The 20,926-nt window shown below is 58.4% G+C and overlaps 1 protein-coding gene across 1 annotated transcript; it reads left to right on the top strand.

The window, feature by feature from the left end:
- Window positions 1-86: 86 nt before the first annotated feature.
- Window positions 87-19,904, top strand: PRCC (proline rich mitotic checkpoint control factor). Its single transcript, XM_039867260.1, has 7 exons — window positions 87-910; window positions 8,890-8,937; window positions 11,368-11,934; window positions 14,437-14,532; window positions 16,043-16,186; window positions 18,075-18,140; window positions 19,473-19,904. The coding sequence occupies exons 1-7, from the start codon at window positions 449-451 to the stop codon at window positions 19,557-19,559; spliced, it is 1,470 nt and encodes a 489-aa protein (XP_039723194.1). The 5' UTR covers window positions 87-448; the 3' UTR covers window positions 19,560-19,904.
- The last annotated feature ends 1,022 nt before the right edge of the window (window positions 19,905-20,926 follow it).

Raw genomic sequence — 20,926 nt, 5'->3', positions numbered from 1 at the left:
GCGACCCCCAAACAGACTACGCCCCCCAGGAGCCCCCGCGCGGAGGCGGGGCGCCCGTCGGCCCGTGTGCGCGGCCCTCAGCGCCGTCGGACTCCGGCTCCCGCCGCGCCCTGCGCCGCCGCCTGCGCGCGTTGAGGGCCGCGGCCCGGGCGCTGTCTGGGGGCTGTAGTCCGTCTGTCAGAGAGGCGCGGGGGAGGCGGAGCCACTCGGCGGCCATTAGCTGTGTGGAGTTGCCCGGGGCCGGGAGCTTAAGTGGCGAGGGGAGCCTCGCTCGGCGGGAAGCAGCCGTGGCCATGGGCTCCTGCCGGGGCTAGCCCTGGAGCACGGAGAAGGTGGACTTTACGGTCTCCCGCCCCGCCGGGTGGCGGGGCCCACTAGGCCTCCGGGCATCCCCGGTCTCAAGTAGGCCTCGTCTGCCGGCGAGGGCGCCCCGAAAGCGGGAGGCGCCATGTCGCTGGTCGCGTACGCCAGCAGCGATGAGAGCGAGCCGGAGGAGGCCGAGCCGGAGGAGGAGGAGGCGGCGGCCCCCACACCTGGGCCCGCCTTAGGGGGCTTGTTCGCGTCTCTCCCCGCACCCAAGGGCCCGGCCTTGCTGCCTCCGCCCCCTCAGATGCTGGCCCCAGCCTTCCCCCCGCCGCTCTTGCTGCCCCCGCCCGGCGGGGACCCCCGGCTGCAGCCGCCTCCGCCCTTGCCCTTCGGCCTGGGGGGCTTCCCCCCGCCCCCCGGCGTGAGCCCGGCTGAAGCAGCGGGCGTTGGCGAGGGGCTGGGATTGGGGCTGCCCTCGGCCCTCGGCCCTGGCCTCAGCCTGCCGCCCCCCGTCGCCGGTGCCGGGCCCCCCCTGGGGCTGCCCAAGCCAAAGAAGAGGACAGAGCCCGTGAAGATTGCGGCGCCGGAGCTGCATCAGGGGGATGTGAGTATCCGGGGAGGGCACCCCCGACCCGCCCACGGCCTGGGGCCTCCCGCCCTCCTTCCTATAAACGCTTCCGTTGATTCCAGAACGCTGGGTTCCTGGGGCAGCGCGATTAGCTGAGCTGAAGTTTGTCAACTTCGGGGAGTTAGCGCGTTTGTGCACGCGGGTTTCTCGAGGCCGGACTCGCCTGCAGGAGGGCCGCATCCTCCTGTCACCTGGCGCGCTCGCTGCACGTTCACCTCCGGCCGGGTGTTTGATTGGTTTTGTTTTTCCGTCCTATCCTGAGAACGGCATAAAATCTGGCACCTGAAGAAGTGACAAGAGACAGGATTCTTGAGCCCTCGCTGAACGTCGGAGACTAACCTTTCCTTTGCCTCCTAACTGAAAAACATCGGGGTTTGAATTAAAAAGAGAGGAGGCCCGGATCCTGTTTGTGAGAGGAGTTGGGGGGAGTCGTGGAGTCCGGGGCCCTCGCCAGCCTTTGGCCCTTGCCTTCAATCACGGAACAGCTGGGGAGAGCAGCTCATTTTCACGGATGAGAAGCAGGTGCTCAGTGTGTCAGCTCTTACCTGGCCGAGGGCAGAGTGATGGCGGGCTGGGTCTGTAAACTCCAGGTCTGTGCCTCAGTTTCACCAGTGAGGTATGTCAGGTCTTGGCGAGTTAAGGTGCGCGGCTGCCGATTCTAGGAGAGGCGGCCACGCTGGTTTTCCACAGCAAAGCAGATGGCCTTTCTGCAGTGAGTCCTGGGGGATGAAGGAGACACCAGGCCTGGGGCAGGTGGTGGACTAGAGTCCCCAAGTCCTGTCCTTCCTTTTCCGGAACGTTCCTCAGTGAGTTCCCAGCTTACCTTTCGTCCTTTATGCGAGAAGCTGGTTCTTACTGTTTTTCTTCAGACTTCCGACTCTGCCTGGGGGCCGCATCCATTCCCTGCACCTGCTGGTGCCTCAGTTCTGTCCCCAGGTAGCCTGATGTAAGACCTGGTCACAGTGAGGACTTCCTGGTCTTCCTGTCACCCCCTTTCTGCACCCCGTCTTTGCCTTATTTTCTCCTGACACGTACCACTGTCGGACACTCTGTGTATTTCTTCCGCGCCTCTCGTGCTAGTGTGCAGGTCCACGCAGGCAGGGCCCAGGGCTGGCCGTACTCACCGCTGCGTCCCTGGTGGCGAAAACTGCCCGGCACGTCCTGAGTGCTACCTGCATGTTTTCTGGGCAGGTGAACTCGAATGATACGGATCATTCATGGGGGGCGTTCCAGAGTCCCCCTCACAGTCTGGTTCCAAACTGGCTCCCGTCTTTCTCCCCGCTTTTTCCTTGCCGCGTCTGCCACTTCCACGTCCCGCATCCAGAACAGCCTCTCTGGCCCCACCGCAGAGTACTGCGGCCTCAGTTTAATCTGAAGCAGAGGAGCGACGGGAAAATAGGTTCATGTCCGTGGCATTCCGTTTTCTCGCCCCTTCACAGTTTTCTCCCCAAACTTGATTTCGGCCTCATTGTGATGGACGGGGGGAGATGGCACTTTGGCCAGCCTGCGTCCATCCACAGCCACAGTGAGAAGGTTCGTTTCTAGGTCTGTGAAGGTAGCAGTAGAAAAAGTTGGGAGAGGCGGTGGAATGTTCTACTTGACTGCGGTGGCGGGAACCCCGAGGACTCCTGACTCTCCCTCCTTGCTGAGTGAGGATACTTCGCTGGGCTCCTGAGGAGAACCGCGACGCAGACGATTAAAATTAAGTCACACGCCAGCCGTTGGTTCTGCTTCTCGTTTTCGTTCTGTTCGAGTTCTCTGAACACATGAGTCCTGGGGAGAGGCAGCCCGATGAGCGGGGGGACCTTCGTCCTCTAAACCGCTGTGCCCCTCCTGCTCTGAGCCCCTCTGTGCTCTGCCTTGCACTTGGTGGTCTTCTGTACACGCTTGAACAAACGAGTTAGGGCTCCTTGAACAATTTCTCTTTAGAGTTCGATGTTAAAGTAGAAGTAATCAACTCTGAACTCTTATTAATTAAATCCATTAATTCAGTATACGCGCTAGTTCTCTGTGCCGGGGCGAAGAGCAGTCGCACCCGTGATTGACCCTGCTCGGAGGGGCTACGGCCTGCTGGAGGGACGGCAAGGAAGTGGACCTTACGTCAGGTCCCCGGAGAGCCGAGATGGGGCTGGTGCCATGGCGGCACACCTGTCCAGGGCTGGGGGGCTTCCAGAGGGGGCATGTCTGACTAGAGGCAAGACAGACAAGTAGGAGGTAGCCAGAGAAAGCGTCTGGGGTGTGGGGAGGGGCGCCTAGGCAGAGGGACCAGAACGTACAGAAGGCCAGACGTGAGAGGACAGAAGTGCCTGGGATGGACCAAACGGGCTCTAGGCCTGGGCCCGGACAGGACAAGACCTGGGGATGGATTAAGTGTCACGGCCGAAGGCGGGATCCCAGGCAGACGCCTGCCTTTGGCTCCGGCAGCTGGAGGGGAGTGGTGCCGTTTACTTCTGGGTGCAGGAGGCAGCGCAGGCTGGGGGTGGTTTGATTTTGTTGGTTGCAAGGATCAAGAGCCAGCTCAAGCTCCCTAAAGTAGTAAAGCCTCACAAGGACCCCAAGGTCCTCGGGAAGGGCCTGGCGTCGCGTGCTCCGTCGGGGCCCGCGGCCTCTGCCCGCCGGCTGCATCCCTCTTCGTTTGCGGACCGCTCTGCTTCCTAGTCCTGTCGCAGGTGAAAGGCAGCCACCCTCACCTTTCTGCTTAATCCTCCTCTTAGTGAGCAGCCCAGATTGAACTGCAGCCCTGGTCCCAGCCCTGCTTTCCCAGGGTCACTGGTGCGAGTCGGGCGATTCAGTTAGCCGAAGCCGGTGACAGGTTGGCACTGCGCTCCCCCTGCGGGCGCCGGGCCACGTCACAGTCCGTCAGCTTCCGGCCGGGCTGTGAGGGGTGAGCGGTGGTCCGGCGGGTACACAGCCGCCCCGCTTTTCCCTTCTCTCTCGTCTTCCCCCACCCAGGCTACTCCAGACCTTGGGCGGGTGCCAGCCGCACGGGCTTAGGGGAGGCCGACGGCTAAGGTCAGGGTGCGGGAAACCAGAATTAGAGTAAGTGCTGGAAGTGTCCCGTCAGGACGAGCGGTCCAGAGCCAGTAGGGATTTTCAGGCTGTCTGCACCAGCGGTGCTCGCTCTCGGGGGTCCGCCCGGACAACGGGGGTGCGGAGTGAGATTGGCCCGGTTGGGTCATTTCTGTCACCCACGGGATTGGGTGTTGGCTGCAGCACGAGGCTGGGTAGACCGGGAAATGCACTAGCGGTTCGCAGACGAGGAGATGGGAGTTGAGAGAGCACAGGCGATTTGCCTAAAACCACAGTTTGGGAAGAACGAAGTCGTGTTTGCAGCCAGATGTGTTTTTTGTGTCGTACTTGCCGAGAAGATGGCAGAGCCTCGGGCAACCGGAACCGGGAAAGTGACAGGATGAGTGTAATAATGGGAGAGAAAACGATGGCCCAGTTGAAGGGCAGGTGTCAGCAGGAGCCAGTCGACCAGAGTAAAGCAGCTGACGGTCTAGCGAATTGGGGCGGTCGCGTGGGGCGGTCGCGGAGAGGAGCCTGGAGAGGAGCCTGGGGTGGGCGCAGCGGCGCGTGCGCGTCTCTGCCGCCTGTGCCGGCCCCGGGGCTGTTATTTCCTCCTTGGCTCCTGGCCCTCACCCTAACGACGGCTTTCGGAGCGGGAGTCTGTCAGAGCCAGGGCCTGGGAAGATGAGAGGGAGGCCGCCGTGGGGAGCGAGGCGCGGGTAGACGCGCAGATCCCTCTGGGCCTCGCTTAATGGAGAATGTCTGTTTCCGTTCTTGCTCAGCAGTCTTGGGGGGTGTGTGTGTCTTGTCACTCTTGGCAGCTGAAGCAGAGAGGACAGTGGCGGCCATTGAGGTTCAGGCCCATGTGAGGCCACGAAAAAGTATACTTCTTAAGAGATGCAACCAGTTTGTGCCTCCAAAACTCAGGAGCTGCCTGTGCGGCCCGCACCTTCTCCCAGCCGGGGTGTGTGCTATCTCTAGTCTCACCTGTCTCCCCGGGTCCAGCGGCACAAACCCACTGAGGTCGCCTGCGCCCACTGGTCTTGGTACTCTCTGGGAGTTGATGCCACAGCCTCCGTTTAATAGACTCCCGTGGAAAACGATTTGGAAGTTCCTCCAAAAAGTTAATTAGAACCACCACGCGATCCAGCAGTGTGACTCCCGGGTGAAGAGGATGCGAAGCGGGCTCTGAGACGTGCTGCGCCCGCAGCTCACGGCGGCGCTTCTCACAGTAGCCAGAAGGTGGCAGACGAGTGATCAGCGAAGTGCGCTCTGTGCACTCGAAAGAACGGCGTTCAGCCATTAAAAGGGACACTGACACGCTACATGGGCGTTGAAGACTGCGGAGTGAATAGTAGACACAAAAGGACACGTGTTGTGTCACCGCACTCACGGGCACGGTCGCTGACGGGCGGCGGGGAGTCGGTGTTCAGCAGGCGCGGAGGCTCTGCTGGAAGCTGGTGACTGGTACGCCGTGCGTGTGCTTCACACCGTGGAATTGCACGCCGAGAAATGGTGAAATGGTGTTTTCAGTTGTTTATGTTTTACTCTGATGAAGAGAAAACCCACTATGCTCCTGTACTTCTCTCCGTCGGGAAGTTCTCGGGTTGCAGGCAAGTCTGTGTGCTGAGGCCAGGCCCGTGGCTTCTAACCAGTGGCCGGTAGAAACTGAACTGATTTGCTCTCAATAGAAGCCAAATTGATTTTCCTTTTAGATCCTCCGAGGCAGCTGTTTCTCCCCTCCCCGCCTCCCTCCCCACCTCCCTTCCCAGGGTGGCCGGAGGGTGCGTGGCACACCTGTCACTTGGATCGCTCAGCTCCCTGCGTTTGGTGCCCTCAGACGAGGTGGTTATCTTTAGTGAAGCGTTCAGGCAGCTCCGCGCTGACCTTCCCTTCTCTCTGCTGGTTCCCGGTCCGGCCCCGCCTGCCCAAGAGTGCTGAGTGGCACCTCACCCTCTTTTTGGAGGGACCGGTGAGCTAGTTCCCTGTCTCCAGCCTCTTCTGGGGTGGAGTCGGCTGAGGTGGTGCGCTTCAGCACCTGCACCCTGGGCAGGCGCCGGGCCCCACTGATGCTCAGCTGCCGGCCTTCCTCCCTGGCCGGTAGATGGCCGTCTCTGAGCCCTGTTTGTCAGCTTTAAAGAGGTGAGGTTTCCTCCTCCCCCTCCTTTAGCAGTGAACAGTCATGACTTAACAGGGTTTAGGGGCTCAGTCCATTTCTGAGGGGCTTATTTTGGTGTTCTGTTTTGGGGGGCCATCATCCTTAGTGCCATCACGAGACGACTTGTAATGGGGTTCAGTAGGTTCGGACGCCATGTTCAGGAGAGAACCCTGCCCGTGAGGAGCCAAACGGTCCTCTGAAGATAAGGCGTTGGGAAAGAAAGAGGTGTTCCCGGAGTCTTTGTACTGTTTTGTCGTTGTTGTTTTTTTTAACGTGTGTTTAAATCTTAAACATAGGTTGTTGGTGTAAATGGAAACGGTCTGTGACATTTAAAGAGAAATTGAATTTCCTTCCTGTGGCTGACCTGGCTTTTAGTTCTGTTAGCCATGGGACAGCTTGCCTGTGCTTTCACAGTAGCCCCTTAATTTGTTTGTCACAGGATCTGAAAAATAAGAATATGCTTGTACAGTTTTGTAAATGTAATCGTCTTAAATTTGGGTAAAATTCATTTATCCTGGATTGTTTCCATTGGACCCATTGCCTGAGGTGTTAAAGCTTCAACACTCCTGGGACCATTGCGAGAACCTTACACACTCTTTAGGGAGGTGCTTCTGTGTGGACCACTGGAGAGGTGGTCCCGGGAAGTGGCCAAGAGCCTCTGAGGCGGTGGCTTGGAACAGAGAAGAGAGATTGAGAATACTTAGGTGTTCGGGGCTTAAGGCTTGTTCCTTGGTCGAGTTGACATCTCGGCAGACCAGAGAGCGTGCTGGCTCTGAGCCCTGTTTAGGGTCTCGGCCTGTGTGTTTTCATGCGAAGTAGCGCACGCGGTCTCTGACCGTTTTCGTGAGGCTTGAGAGTTAAATGGCTTACCGGGGCCCCCCAGCTGGTAAGTGGCAAAGCTGAGACTCAGAGCTGTATCTGAGTCTTGTGCCTGGTGCTCTGTCGGCCGTGTCACGTGGGGTCTGGTGGGGTCCGGCCAGTGTGGGTTCAGGCCTGGACCAGCGCAGTGTTGCTGCGGGGCGTGGGAGCCAGCCCCGACCCAGCCCTGTTCCAGCCCTGTTTAACTCTCTGAGCCCTGCTTGCCTTACCTATAGAGTTGAGATGCTGACAGCTACCTCGAAATGCTGTTGTGAGGATTAAACGAACGGTGGTAAGGGGCTTGACACGGACCAGGTGTCCTTTCTGTCCCTCACATTAAGTACCAAGACAGATCTGCCGTCGGGGTGGTTTCTTACATATCTGGCAGCGGTTAGTAATTGAAACCATCGTGTACTGACTGCTGTGAGGCGACATCGAACAAGACAGGGCCTTGCTGTCATGTGCCAGGCGAGAACGCACGCGTGAAAGATGTAGCACTTACAGAGAAAGCCGGGTGCGGGGAAGAGCAGGGTGCGATTCGGCAGGGAGACCTCCAGCGGTTTCGGGTCAGGAAGTGCAGGGTGGAGGCCGACGGGAGAGCGAGCAGTGGTAGCGACGCGGGTGCGGGGTGCGGGGCGACAAGGCGAGGTGGGGCATGAAAGCGGCACGAATGTAGGGGCAGCAGATTCTTCACGGGGGCGTCTAAACACGCTCGACGCCCTTCCCTCTTCCTGCCTGTATCGCCGTCACCTGGTACTTGTCATTCTTCTTACTGAACTGTGAGTCCCTTGAGGGCAGGGACTGTTCCCTGTCACGGCGTACACAGAAAGTCTTCTCAGCACCCTGGAGTAAGTGGTCCAGGCTGTGCCTCTGGAGGGCGCGGCCAGGACTCTAGCTGAGTGGACCGGTGTCACAGCTGTAACCTGGCCTTGGGACCCCACACGGGTTCTCGATCACGGCACTCCAGAGACCCAGAAAGCGGCTTGTCCGATGGGGAGGGCCAGCTGAGAAAGACAGGCAGGGGCTGGGGTCTCATGGGCTCTTGGAGACAAGCTGGGATCTTAGATTCCTGCCCAGTCACCTTTGCTCAGGGATGCTCCGACCAAGGTCCTGAGAACCAATGGAAAGCTTCTAAGGGTCTTAGTTGGAGATGAACTTTTAAAATGGAACGTCAAGCCTGCTGTTCATATCCTTGTATCTTCCTGATAGTTGGGGACGCTCAGGACCTGGTATTGAGCTCCGAGCTTAGGTGTTTTCCAGTGTGAGAGCTTGCGTGGGGAGTGGCCCGGTGAGTCGCAGGGGTAACACAGACGGCCTCCTGTCTTGCCCCGGATTCTCAGTCGTCGTTTGCTTGTCTTCTCCCTGGACACGAGCACTGTCTGGCAGACAGTAGATCATCCGTGGAGAGGAAATGGAGTTCTGCAGTGGCTTTGACCTTTACTGCCTCATCGAAGAGTAGCTACCACGCCGCGTAGTCCCACCGGAGCCCCCAGCCCTGTGGTTATGTAGCCTGTAGAAGCGGTTTTGGCAGTGGAGCTGAGATTGGGCGAGACTGTGGGCCGGATCCCATTCATCTTTCAGTCGACAGATTTGTAGCAAGAAGAATGGGTATAGCCTTTTTTATACCAAAGACTAAATGGTAGGAAATAGTCTTAATTTAAAGAAATAGAAACGGGTGCCAAGAAGGCTGTGCAACAGGTCTGGGGCGGGAATGAGTGGCCAGGGAGGTCAGCGCACAGCCCGTTCTCTGGAGCCGGCCGAGAGCAGCAGGGCCCTGCCGTGCGGCCAGGCCCAGGGCGGGCGCCTCTTGAGCAGAGAAGGGCCATGGACAGGGTGGCTGCTGCTGTCCAGTCCTTCATGTGCTTCACTTAATGCGTCTCCTCTACTGTCCCTCAGCAGTGAGGCCTGATTGCATTTCTTTTTCTCTTAGTCAGATTCCGAGGAAGATGAACCCACAAAGAAGAAAACTGTCCTTCAGGTAAGCTTTGTGACGCGACAGAAGCCATTTCTCCTCCTCTCGTGTTGCTTCCTGAGCGGCAGCGTTTACGATGCCCAGCTGTTTCCAGGGCAGGCGCAGGTACTCGGGCACTGGCTGTGCAGGTGTGGTTCGGTTCTCTTTGATAACAGACCGTGCACTGCTCTGCCCTCCGCACGGTGCCCTGACTAGCGTGGTGCCGCGACCGCTCTCACAGGGCGCAGGTGTACGGACGTGGACCGGCAGGCGGCCTGATCGTCACTTTCAGGTAAAAGGATTTTTTAGGAAGGATGGGATAAATTGGTCAAAATGATTTAAGGAAGTAGTTGTATTTTATTTAGTTAATAAAATCTCTTGATTTTTCTATTTTTTTCAATTACAGTTGATATTACACTAGTTTGATGTGTACAGCATAGCACAGTGGTTAGACATTTATGTATCTTACAAAGTGATCACCCCAGTTAGGTCCCACCTGGTACCATCCAGTTGTTACAGTATTATTGACTGTATTTTCTCTGCTGTACTTTTCATCCCTGTGACTGTAACTGTCAATTTGTACTTCTTAATCCCTTACCCTTCGTCATCCAGCCTCCCAAGTCCCTTCCATCTGGCAACCGTCAGTTTCTCCTCTGTATCTATGAGTCTGTTTCTAGAACATCTGTATTTTAAAATTATCCATCTTCTCCCTGTCTCATTTTTAACCTGGAAAATAAACAAGTAGCACTTACCGTGTGCCCGGCACTGTCCTCAGTGCTTCAGTGTTCAAGTGACTTGATCCTCGTAAGTGCCTCAGTCACGGTGTTATCTTCATCTCTGTGTTGCATGCGAGGAAACAGAGCTTACGGGGTGGGCGGCTCAGGGTCAGACAGCTGGGGCGGAGCGGGCGTTCGGGCTTGGGCGGTCTCGCTGCAGAGTCCGGGCTCCACCTGCTGCTCCGTCATCAAGACCAGAAGCCCTGCACCAGACAGTGCCAGGCGATGGTCTCTGCTGCCGGCGGTTTCCCGGTGTCTAAGCTCCTTTATTCTGGCTCCAGGGGTTTCTTCCTGTCTGCCCGCACGTGGTTTATACACTGTCTGAACTCGTGCTGATCAAAAGCGGTCCTGCGTTTTTAAGGTCGTTGTCTCGTGGTTCAAGGGTATGATGCTGAAGTTGCCCCTTCCCCTGGCCCTGTTCGGGTGTCACTTCCACTGCTGAGAGGTCTTAGAAGGACACAGTCACGTGGAAGTTAGAAAGAGAACTGGCCAGAGTGTCCATATCTGAGGCAGGTGACAAAGGGGGAGTTATGTGGGCATCTGCCGCACTGAGACCGAGCGTGGTCGTTGTTCTCGATACCAGAACGGCTTCCTGGAGGAGTGGGCCGGCATCTAAAGAGATGGAAGGACACTGGCTCGGGTGGAAGGCCCCCTGGAGTAGAGAGCCGTCTCCCTGGTGGTCGGAAGGGATGAGAGCGTAGGAAACCGAGCCGGTGGGCAGGGTGAGGACCAGCGCTGCAGAGGGGTGCGGCCAGTATTCCAGGTGTCGTCTGGGAAGTCGAGCACTTCAAAAGTGGCCTGAGGATGTGCTCCACCCGGCATCTCCGTCCAGTCCCTGTGACCCTCAGCCTTGGGTCAGCCGGGCTGGAGTGACCCGAACCTGGGAACACAGACAGCAAGGAGCGGAGCCATTTTCCGATGAGTAGCTCTGCCTGGCCCGCTTGACTCAGAAGTCGTCTTTCTGTGTTCCGGGCGCGTCTGGCTGAGGGCCGCAGCGCACTGTGCACCAGGGCAGCGCCACGGTGCCCGTACTGCGTTCTCCTTTCTCACGCTGGCACTTCGCTCGGCTCTGAGGTCGGCCGGGCTGGTCCGGCAGCAGACAGCAGCGTCTGAGGGATGCTCACGAGTGGCGGGAGCTGTGGACAGCTGAGCCCGTGAGCTCACAGATGGATACGGGGGAGGCTCGCCTCCGGCATAAAGAGCCGCCGGCACTGCGGCTAGAGGGCTTTCCTTGGGCAGGGGAGGGGACTCGGCAGCATGCACGAATGTGTCTTGGATAGAGCCTTGTCCTTACTCCGAGCAGTGACCCAGAGGAAGCAGAGAGAGCGCTGGGCGTGCTGGGAGGAAAGACCATGTGAGCTTAAGAGCGTTGCAGGTGCCCAGAGTGCAGCTCGTGGAAGGCTCTGTGGCAGAGGCAGCGGAACGGGCGGGTTGGGAAGGAGCTGAGGAAAACGGAGACGACATCTCACCTTGGGAGAAGCGGCCAGCAGAACGGCCCGAGGTCGGAGGGGTGGGCTGGGGCGGACGGCCTGAGTATGTGGGCGTAAGAAGGCAACAGGGCTGGTAGGATTTTAGGCTGGACTCGAGCACAGACCTGTAATTCTCGTGCTCGCCGTCCATAGTGTCGTAACATTTCACTTGTCACCTCTCTCCCCTCCTTCCCCAAACCCGGGTACACCAGGGATCCGGCGAGGGAACCGGTCTGTCCGCCTTGCTTCCCCAACCTAAAAACCTGACTGTGAAAGAGACTAACAGGTTGCTCCTGCCCCACGCCTTCTCCCGGAAACCCTCGGATGGCTCTTCTGACACCAGGCCCTCCAGACCCGCCTCTAAGACCAAGCCCTCCTCCCTGGCCCCCGTCGTGGGCACCACCACCACCACTCCATCACCTTCTGCCATCAAGGCTGCTGCCAAGAGCGCCGCCCTGCAGGTGACGAAGCAGATCACGCAGGAAGAGGACGACAGTGATGAGGAAGTAGCCCCCGAGAACTTTTTCTCCCTCCCTGACAAGGCCGAGCCCCCCGGAGCTGGGCCGTACCCTTACTCCATCCCTGCTGTCCCCGAAGAGCTGCCTCCAGGCACGGAGCCAGAGCCGGCCTTCCAGGATGACGCAGCCAACGCCCCCCTTGAATTCAAGATGGCAGCAGGCTCGAGTGGGGCCCCTTGGATGCCCAAGCCTGGGGACGAGCGCAGCTACAGCCAGTTCTCCACATACGGCGGTGCCAGTGCCGCTGGTGCTTATTATCAGGTGGGTAGGCGAGGGTGTTGCAGCTGGCTGGTCAGGGAGCGTCGAGCGGTGAAACAGCCTCTGGGGGTTACTTCGGCTGAATTACCGAATCCTTTGCATCTGGGTCTTCCTATACCTGTCATGCCTCAGCACATACTACCTTTATTCCAAATGACATTGGCCTAAAATTTTTAAGCCTTGAAGTCTGACAGGTAGAACCACATAATTGACACCTTTATTCTAGAAACAAAAGCTTATTGTAGGAGCTAGGGAGGGGTGAGGATGGCTGGGGGTAGGGAGGCGGAAGAGGAGGGTCTGTGATGGAGATCAGTCTTCGGTGTGGGTGAGGGAGGTAAGTGACCTGCGGCCTAGGTTTCTGATCACAGTGAGTCTAATGAGAGTTTCAGGGGTGGGGAGTACTGAGAACGCAGAAGGAAGGGGAGAGGTCGGTCCGGGGAGGCGGGGGGCGGCGTCTGAAGGGTCTCATGTAAAAGAGGAACAAGGGCGTGGGTGAGAGGCCACGACCGGGTCACCAGAAGCTGGAAGGACTGAGGTCGGGCCTTGGAGAGGGGAAGCGGGAGGCCAGAGTCCGGGCGGTGATGGAGGATAGGGTCCGAGGCGGTGTGGGGTTTGGGTCCCAAGCCGTGAGCGCCTGGGCGCATCCTTGACACCTGAGTCTCAGGTCCCCCAGCTGCTAAACCAGCATAACAATGGCCACCTCATAGGCTCGCTCGAAGAGGTACAGTTGTTTAGCCCGGTGCCTGGAGCACAGCAAACGCCCAGCAAATGGTTATGACAACTGTTCATTCAAACGTCATTTGGAAACGCTGTTTCGGTTGTCCTCTGTGTCCTCTGTGACCTCTGTGAGGACGCCAGGTTGTGAGTAGGCGTGAGACTTTCTAAGCACTCAGAGCTGCCCAGCTGCAGTGGCCCTGGAGTCTGGGGACTTGGGGCAGCAGCAGTGGTCCTGGTGGTTGAGCAGAGGCAGCTGGCCGCTCCGGCCTGGGAAGCTGGCGGAAGTCTTCCTGCTGGCCTGGCATGGTTAGAAGACACAGGGCCCCGTTACCCGTGTGGTCCCCTGAATGGGCAGTGTTAACCATTTTCGGGGGTGGGGACCGTGTTCACATCAAAGACGGAAGACAGTTGTTTCCTCAACACTCGCTGTTAAACCTTCTTGTGTCCTGTGGCTGGCTGATTAGGGACGACGCATCTCCACAAACGTTAGAAGGAAGAGGAGAGTGTTTTGATTACTTTAGGGAAAAAAAAATGCTATTTAAATCTAAGAAATTACTGGTTTACACCTAGCAAATGAATAACAAATCAGAATTCCATATCCAGTTATAAACTTGAGTTAGGCCATGCAGATTAAGGAACTTCAGAGACACTAGGGACCCCGCAATGTAAATGCATCTCATTGCGAGTACACTTGACCCTGGAACACTGTGGGGAGCAGGTGCGGGCCAGGGGGCCGACTCCCCACTCCGTGCAGTCGGAAACCCTCCTGTGACTTGTCGCTCCCCCGGCACGTAACTGCGAGGAGTCTCTGCTGACCGGAAGCCTTGCCGAGCACACGGCAGTCGGCGCACACGTGCTCCGTGCGTCCTGTGTGATCCACTGTTCTCTCACGTAAACACAGCGAGACAAAAAGAAGTACGTCCGCGGTATTGAAAAAGTCCCCACGTGAGGGGCCGCGTGGTCCAGGTCTCCTGGGCGTTTGGACAGCCCTGCTCCGATCACTCGGGTTTTCTGGGTTTTCATTTAGTCATCATCCAGCCTTGTTTTCTGTCTCACTCACTGCAAAGCGAGCCCTACGTGGGCACCTTTGGAGTCGGGCAAAGGTCCAAGAATCGGGGCGGTGCAGCCACGGCGGAAACGGTCCTCAGCCCTGCGGCCACCTGGCTTGGCCTCAGCTCGGCTGGGCCGTGCCTTCCTCCAGGGTCCACAGCGATGTCGGCACAACTGCCCCCTAAGGGGTCATCAGGTGTCTGAACTGAAAGTCTGGTAACAGCCTGGCTCGTTCCTGGCATTGTCGGTCCCGTAGCGCCCGTGTGATGTCAGCTCCCGTTGGGGACCCGTGGGCTCCCCGTGCGGTCCATCGAGGCCGTGTGCCATGCCCGCAGGCCCTGACTGGGATGCAGAGCGGGGTAGTGTGCCATCCCCTGCTCACTCCACTCATGTCAACCAGGAGGAGCAGTGCCGGGGACGCCGGAGATGAAGGGGTGGGACTCACCCGGAAGCAGTTGAGGGAGCAGGCGTAAAGGGCAGCAGGAGGGAGCACCTTTGTTTCTGGTCTCCTTCCCTGCACCCCCGAAACATGCCTGCCTGTCTGACGGGGCTACCAGAAGGCCGCAGAGACGGTTCCTGAGCTCGGGGACAGGCCCTTAGGGTCTGCGCCTCTGACCAGCCCCTTTGACAGGCCGCGGTGTTGGCGGCAGGCCTGCCTCTCCGGGCTTCCTGTGCTCTGGGTGGACCGCTCCCCTCTCCACGGTGCCCTCACTTGGTGTGTGGTCTTCCCTCCTGCAGGATTATTACAGTGGTGGCTACTACCCTGCACAGGACCCGGCACTGGTGCCTCCCCAGGAAATCGCCCCAGATGCCTCCTTCATCGATGACGAAGCAGTAAGTTAACAAAGCACAAGTGACCATCTTTGACCCACGGACATATCTGAAGCTAAGAGATTCTTTTTTCCCACGTGTTCATTTAGGGTCGGGTGGGGTAGCTTGTGACTGAGAATCTCCAGCGGCAGTGGCTTGTGTGAGAGAAAGTGTCTGCGGTCGACAGGCCAGGCAGCCAGTGGGACAGCGCCACGCAGTTGTCAGGGATCCAGTCTCCTGGTCATTACGTTGCCATCCCTAGGTCGTGACCTTTACCCTTAGGTCGTGGTAGGGGCTGAGGCTGTAGCTGTCACACCTGCATCTCAGTCAGCCCCCTGCAGCAGGGTGGAGAAAGGAAGACACGGTCCCCTTCCCCTGCTGGGACGCTTCCCAGAGCCCCTGAGTTCACGCTCCTCTGTCACATTGACGGAGTCTGGTCGCGTGGCCACGTCTAGTTGCGAGGCTGCCTGGGAGGCGGTGTTTTTCAGTGGAGTGGCTGTGCCTTTTAGTGGGGTGGCAGTGCGCCTGGCCAGGATGTTGGGTTCACTCACACGACGGGAGAGGGGAGCATGGGTTTGGGGAGGGAATAGCAGCCTCAGCAGGTAAGCATGCAGCTGGACCCCCGTGCCGAGCTCCCCAGCCCAGCCCAGCCCCCCGTGTCCTGCGGCCATGTTTTTTTATCTGTAGGGCGGTCCCAGCCTGTCGGTGTAGAAGGCGTTATCTCTCCGTGTGCAGCTTCTCACGGAGAGTAGTTCTCCACACACCCGTGCACAGAAGGGCATCTGTCCCCTGCATACTCCTTCCTGTGGTGGCGCTGTGCTCACCTGCTGTCCCATGTGCTCCTCCTTGACGAGGTCCCCTCCTTAGGCCCTTTTGTCCTAAGCTGAGAGCCGCAGGGAGCTCCGCTGTGGCAGGTCGGTCCCTAGTGAGTGGAGTGACCTGGACCCGCCCTTCCCGGGGACCCAAGTGTTCTGATCTGACTCCTACACCCATGCTCCCTCCTGGGCACACTGTTGGGGACCTTCGCCTCCTGTGGGGGCTGGGGGGTGCCTCTGAGCATTCGCCCAGCCTTTTCTTGTGAGGCTCCCTTTCCACCCAGCTCCACGTCCCCGCTCGCGGACGTCGCTGTCGTGTGGGCTCTGCTGAGGTGGTGACACAGATCAGTGAGAAGAGACAGATGTGTGAAGAGAACTAATTTTGACAGAAGAGTATTTAGATTTCTCCCCCAACTCTTTAATTTGAAAACTGTATGCAGTCCTTTGGGGGAGATACGGTCTTACGTGATCTGAGTGCAGATCCATGCTGGTGATCCTCTGCACTCACTCACGTTAGGGCGCGCCACTTGGCCCCTCGTCCTGAGTCTGGGAGACTGACGTAGCCATGCCTCTGGCGTCAGGGTGAAGGGACATACCGCACAGAGGAGATAGGGGGTGCATGGGAGTCGGGGCGTCAGAACCATCCCATGGACTCTGCATCCTTAGCCACACCCCAGTCTGCCCCAGACCCCCTCCTGCATCTCTTCTTCCTCTTCCAGTTCAAACGGCTACAGGGCAAGAGGAACCGAGGCAGGGAGGAGATCAACTTCGTGGAGATCAAAGGGGACGACCAGCTCAGCGGGGCCCAGCAGTGGATGACCAAGTCGTTGACGGAAGAGAAAACCATGAAGTCGTTCAGCAGAGTAAGCGGCAAAGGCCTGCCGGGCGGCCCGCGTGGGAGGCCCCGAGCCCACCTGGCCCTGGCCCCCGCTGCTGCTGCCTCCGCGCCTTGGCAGACGCCTGAGGTCAGGTAGCAGCGTGCGCCGGGCCGCGCAGCTGCTGCGCCCGCCTCCAGAACTGGCAGCGCTGTCTGCCCTGGACGGGAGAGGCTGGCTGCTGAGGCCGAGCGGCAGCGCGTGTCCCACCCTGCAGTCGAGCAGGTCTCTGGTGCCTTGTGGCTCCTTCCTGGACAGAGCCCACAGTGGCTCTCCCTCCCCGCTGTCACACTCTCTGTCCGTCCCGTGAGGCTAGGACTTTGCTCAGCACATCTTTGGGGTGTGGGCGCCATGGAGCCCCAGAAGTCCTGGGGTCCCAGGTTCTGAGAGTGCGGCCCCTCCGTGCCATCGTTCCTCGGAGGCGGCAGCCCTTCCATGTGCTCTCTTGCCCGCGGCCCCTGACCGCAGCCCCGCCTCCTCTGGGCTGGCTGTCTTCGGCGCGATGGTGAACCTCTGTGCACCTAGCAGCTGAGCACAGCATACGTGCACGGGTAAGGCCTGGACTCCAGCCCAGCACCCGCCGGGCCGGCGTTGGCCATCTATCTCACTCCCTTCTCCTGGCCCCGTTTGCTTTGCTTTGTTCTGCGGCCGCAGATGGCCACCTGAGCCCCAGCCGTTTGTCTTAACGGAGTGCTGGCGGTCATACAGGACAGCTCAGGATTGGGGTTAGGTCAGCACAGAGCCATCACCATTTGCTGGAAGAGTCACCCAGGAGGGCTCGCTCTGCTGACTGGGTCGAGAGGCATCGTCACATAGCGACAGCTCACGGTGGAAGTGCTCACCGTGGGCTGGGGTGGAGCTGGATGTGTCATGTCTGTCATCTTTACCTGTCACGTTAAATGACATTAAAGAGCAGCACGGAATGGAGTTTGCTGTTTTCTCAGATCCGAGTTTTCTTTCCACCGTTTCATTGAGTCGAGCTAGATTTTTTTAAAAAGAAAAAGGGGAGGTCTTTGTGGCATTTACAGTGTCATTGGGAAAAAGAGATGTAAGGACATTTGGGTGTAAGTGATCACCGTGCAGATTGATTACACAGGCCGAGGAGACTCCAGAGAGACGTTTTGGCAGTTGGGCGGGGCTGATGAGGAAGCTCCCGGTCAGAGACATTCTTGGCAGAGGACAGAAAAACCGCAGAGCAGAAGCCCAGACCAGTACACACTCTGACAGTAAATCATTTGCATCAGAGCTTGGTTAGGGATTCGGCGCAGTTACGGGGGAGGCGGGCAGCGTGGAGAGAGGTGGAGTGATGGTGAAGATTCTAGTTCCAGGGAAGCTCTTGGCACATGCTAGAGTGGCGGGGGTGGGGCTTCAGCTGAAGGTGATCGATGGGAGAGAGTTTGGGGAGACAGGCTGGACATCTGGCCTGACTGGGGAGCAGGGAACGGAGACGAACAGGGCTCGAGGGCAGCTGAGGAGGGGAGGCTGCCTGTGCTGTGGCACTTACGCTGTGAGACTCTGCAGGCGCTACAGCGGGCGTCCAGTGTCCACCGCGGCTGAGCTCATGCTGGGTGCTGGGGGTGGGCGGGGTGACGAGAAGCAGGAGACACAGCCCTGACCTCAGAGTATTTCCAATCTAATGGGATATTAGCAGGCTATTTCAGGCAAGTACTCAGAGCTCGGGGTTTCTATATAATGGCTTTAATAAAAATAACTTTTGTAAGAATGTAGGCATAGAAAGAGCTCCAGGCTCACTTCTGTCCCCCAGGATTTGGGCTGTGGAAATTGGTTTCTCAGTCCCTGACATGGCATCACCTGCGAAAGGGAGAAACTGCTTTTCTTCCCTGTGGGTTCATGATTGTGTTTCCTTCCCTTGCAGAAGAAAGGTGAGCAGCCAACAGGCCAGCAGCGGCGGAAACACCAGATCACCTATCTGATTCATCAGGTGAGAACGCGGAAGGCCCTGGCCTGCCGTGCGGGATCCCTGCGAACCTGGGAAGGGAATTCGAAGGCTGAGAGGTCTGGCGCCCAGTGTCGGGGCGCCAGCTCCCTGCAGGCGTCGTCCCCGGTTCTCCATGTGGCCGCCAGGGGGAGGTGTGTCCTTCGGAATTGTCAGTCTCACTCCAGAGAAGAGCTTAGAACAAACCCTAAGCGAGAATTGGGGTATCCAGGCTGTAAGAACGGGAGGGAAGTGGGGTGGTTTCACATAGACTTCTTTTCACGTCAGCTTTAATCATTAAAAAACTAATGAAAAAATTAGTTCACCAGCTTTCACCAAGACAGCCACCTGACGAGGAGGCTGGTTTTGTATTTTCCACCACTGTGGTCGGAGAGCAAGAAACATCAATACAGATTGTTCGGAATCGCAGATAGTCAGCAATGAGTTCTGGAATTAGAACGCGTCTCAGCATTTATCTGATAGGACCCGGCAGCTTTAAAAAACTCATTTGATCGTAAGCAGTTCTCTTTTCGAGACCTGCGGCACGACGTGCTGTCTAGGTGCTGATGGGCTTCGCCAGCCCTGCCCCCGGGGCGTGCGGTGCTGCTGGGCGACGTCAGCAGCAAATCGGCTCTCGCTGTTTTGCCACATTTCAGCTTCCTTTGCCCTCTCGTTATGTGCAGGAAGAGATTTTGAGGGTAGGGTCCTTTTTTAAAACCCAGACTGTTAGGCCCCCCCAGCCTATTCCATGGGAAACGAGCAGGGAGTGGGGACGCGGGGGGTGAGGCTGAGGAGCCCTTTTCTGTAGTGGGCGTGTACACTCCCAGAATGCAGTGCAGAGCCAGGCGGCGTGGAGAGCGGACGGGTCGTGATTCGGTACTTCCCAGTCTGTCCCTCACCGCTCCGGTGTCCAGTGTGAACTCACGGGGTCCCACGTGCCTGTGTTTTGGCCTGCAGCAGAGCTGCCCCCCTGACTAAGCTCCTGCCCGTCAGTGTCCCCTCACACCTGGTTGGGCAGGTGTCCAGGGCAGCGACATGCCCTCCTCTCCAGTGCCAGAGTCTCATTTTCTTGTCTATTTCCCACACAAGGATTTCAGTTTTAATTCTAGCAGACGAAGGACCAGGGTTTCTGGAGGTTTTTATTCCACTAAACCCTGTTAGCTCCCCAGAGAGGGGGTTTTCCTGCTCTGCCGGGTCTCCCCTTACACTCGAGTGGTCTTCCCAGGGGTCAGCTGTTCTCCCGTGTTATCAGGGGAGAAAGTCTAAGTGGGGAGCCCAGGCACGAGACATGTCCGTCACACCCGTTTGACTCTGCCGTCCCTCCTTCCTCGCCGGCAGGCTAAGGAGCGGGAGCTGGAGCTGAAGAACACGTGGTCGGAGAGCAAGCTCAGCCGCCGGCAGACTCAGGCCAAGTACGGGTTCTAGGGCCCTGCGCTGGCCGCACGTCCCGGAGCGTCCGCAGCCCGGCCGCAGCTCCAGCTCTGGCGCCCCAGCTGCTCCGAGCCCAGGACCTTGTTGCCTGAGGACCCAGCCCTCGCCTGCGCGAGAACGAACATATTTGATAGATTTTTCTTAACAAACGTTAGAAAATTTAGCTCCTTTCCGCCTTGGAGCTAGCAGACTCGAGTGATGGCTCAGAAGGGGCTCCAAGTTCTGGGTGGGAGTTTTGCTCCCCGTTGGGTGTGATGAAATGTTGAACCCCACCCTCCACCTTTTTTTTTTTTTTTTTAAACCAGGGATGTTTGTTGAAATAAAACATGGAGTCTGACAGACGCAGCCGGCCCTGCCCCTGTCTCCCCTTCGGCGCGGTCTCCTTTTCTGTCCTGGAGCCCCCTCCCCTGGCGCCCTGCCTCGGGTCTCAGGCGGGACCCCACGGGGAGCACCCTGTAACCCGCTGCGACCTGCGCTTGCTTCTCTGGGCCCATCGTCTAAACGGTGCATGGCCGCCGAGGGCCCCGGGAGTTGCGTGTACGATGTGTGTGGTGCCGGGGCCTGCGGCCTCAAATGTGGTGGTTACTGCCCATCTCGGTGTCTTCGAAGATGGGGAGGTTGGGAGGATCTTTCTGGAACAGAAGAGTCATTAGACGTGAGATTCGGTCCAGCGAGAGGTACAGTGGCGAGACACCCATCCCTGAAGACGCTACAAGTGGTAGTCAGTGGCCTGGAGTGGTTTGGAGGCTCTGCATGGAGCTTGGGGGCTAGGTCTCCTGGGAGGCTTCCGGACCCCTCGTTTGCTGTCAAGGGAGCGGTGGTTGGGGCGGGGAGCCAGTGGGGTGTATGGACTCAGGCAGCGGTCAGGCACTGTGATGCTCCAAAGCGACCAGGTAGATGGCATGTTCCTCCCCATCAGGGCCAGGTCCAAGTAGGCAAGGAAGACGCACGCACTGGCCTTAGAGCTCTGTGCGTGCAGGCCTTCCGGACGCGTGCTGCGGAGGACACGGGGACCCCAGCAGGGCTCAGGTGCGGTGGCTCCTGCGGAAGGGAGTGAACAGAGCCCCGTGAGAAGGCGGGGCCTGGGCACCAGGCAGAGGGGCGCTGCCGGGACCAACTGAGATACTGGGCTCCAGCTGTGGGCGAAAGGGACACGCGGAGGAATTGATGTCCGACCGTCCTGGTGATGGAGGAGGGTTAAGGCCAGAGGGGCAGTTTAAAGAAGCATGCGGTGGGGGCTCGGGGCTGCGAGGGGAGAGGCAGAAGCAAGGCCTCTCACCGTGCTGGGCTGGGGGGCCGGGTAAGTCGAGTCTGTTGTCATTAAGTGCAGAGGACGGTTTCATCGCTTACAGGAAAACTGC

The sequence above is a fragment of the Pteropus medius genome, unplaced genomic scaffold (assembly GCF_902729225.1).
Source record: "Pteropus medius unplaced genomic scaffold, Ma_sr-lr_union100, whole genome shotgun sequence".
Taxonomy (NCBI): Eukaryota; Metazoa; Chordata; class Mammalia; order Chiroptera; family Pteropodidae; genus Pteropus; species Pteropus medius.
This window is presented reverse-complemented; position numbering and strand designations above follow the sequence as displayed.

Excerpts from the sequence above, each read along its gene's own strand:
- PRCC (XM_039867260.1), top strand. The coding sequence starts at position 449 with ATGTCGCTGGTCGCGTACGCCAGCAGCGATGAGAGCGAGCCGGAGGAG. Across the intron at positions 11,935-14,436 it reads CCGCTGGTGCTTATTATCAG|GATTATTACAGTGGTGGCTA; the intron begins GTGGGTAGGCGA and ends TCCCTCCTGCAG. Across the intron at positions 18,141-19,472 it reads TCACCTATCTGATTCATCAG|GCTAAGGAGCGGGAGCTGGA; the intron begins GTGAGAACGCGG and ends CCTCGCCGGCAG.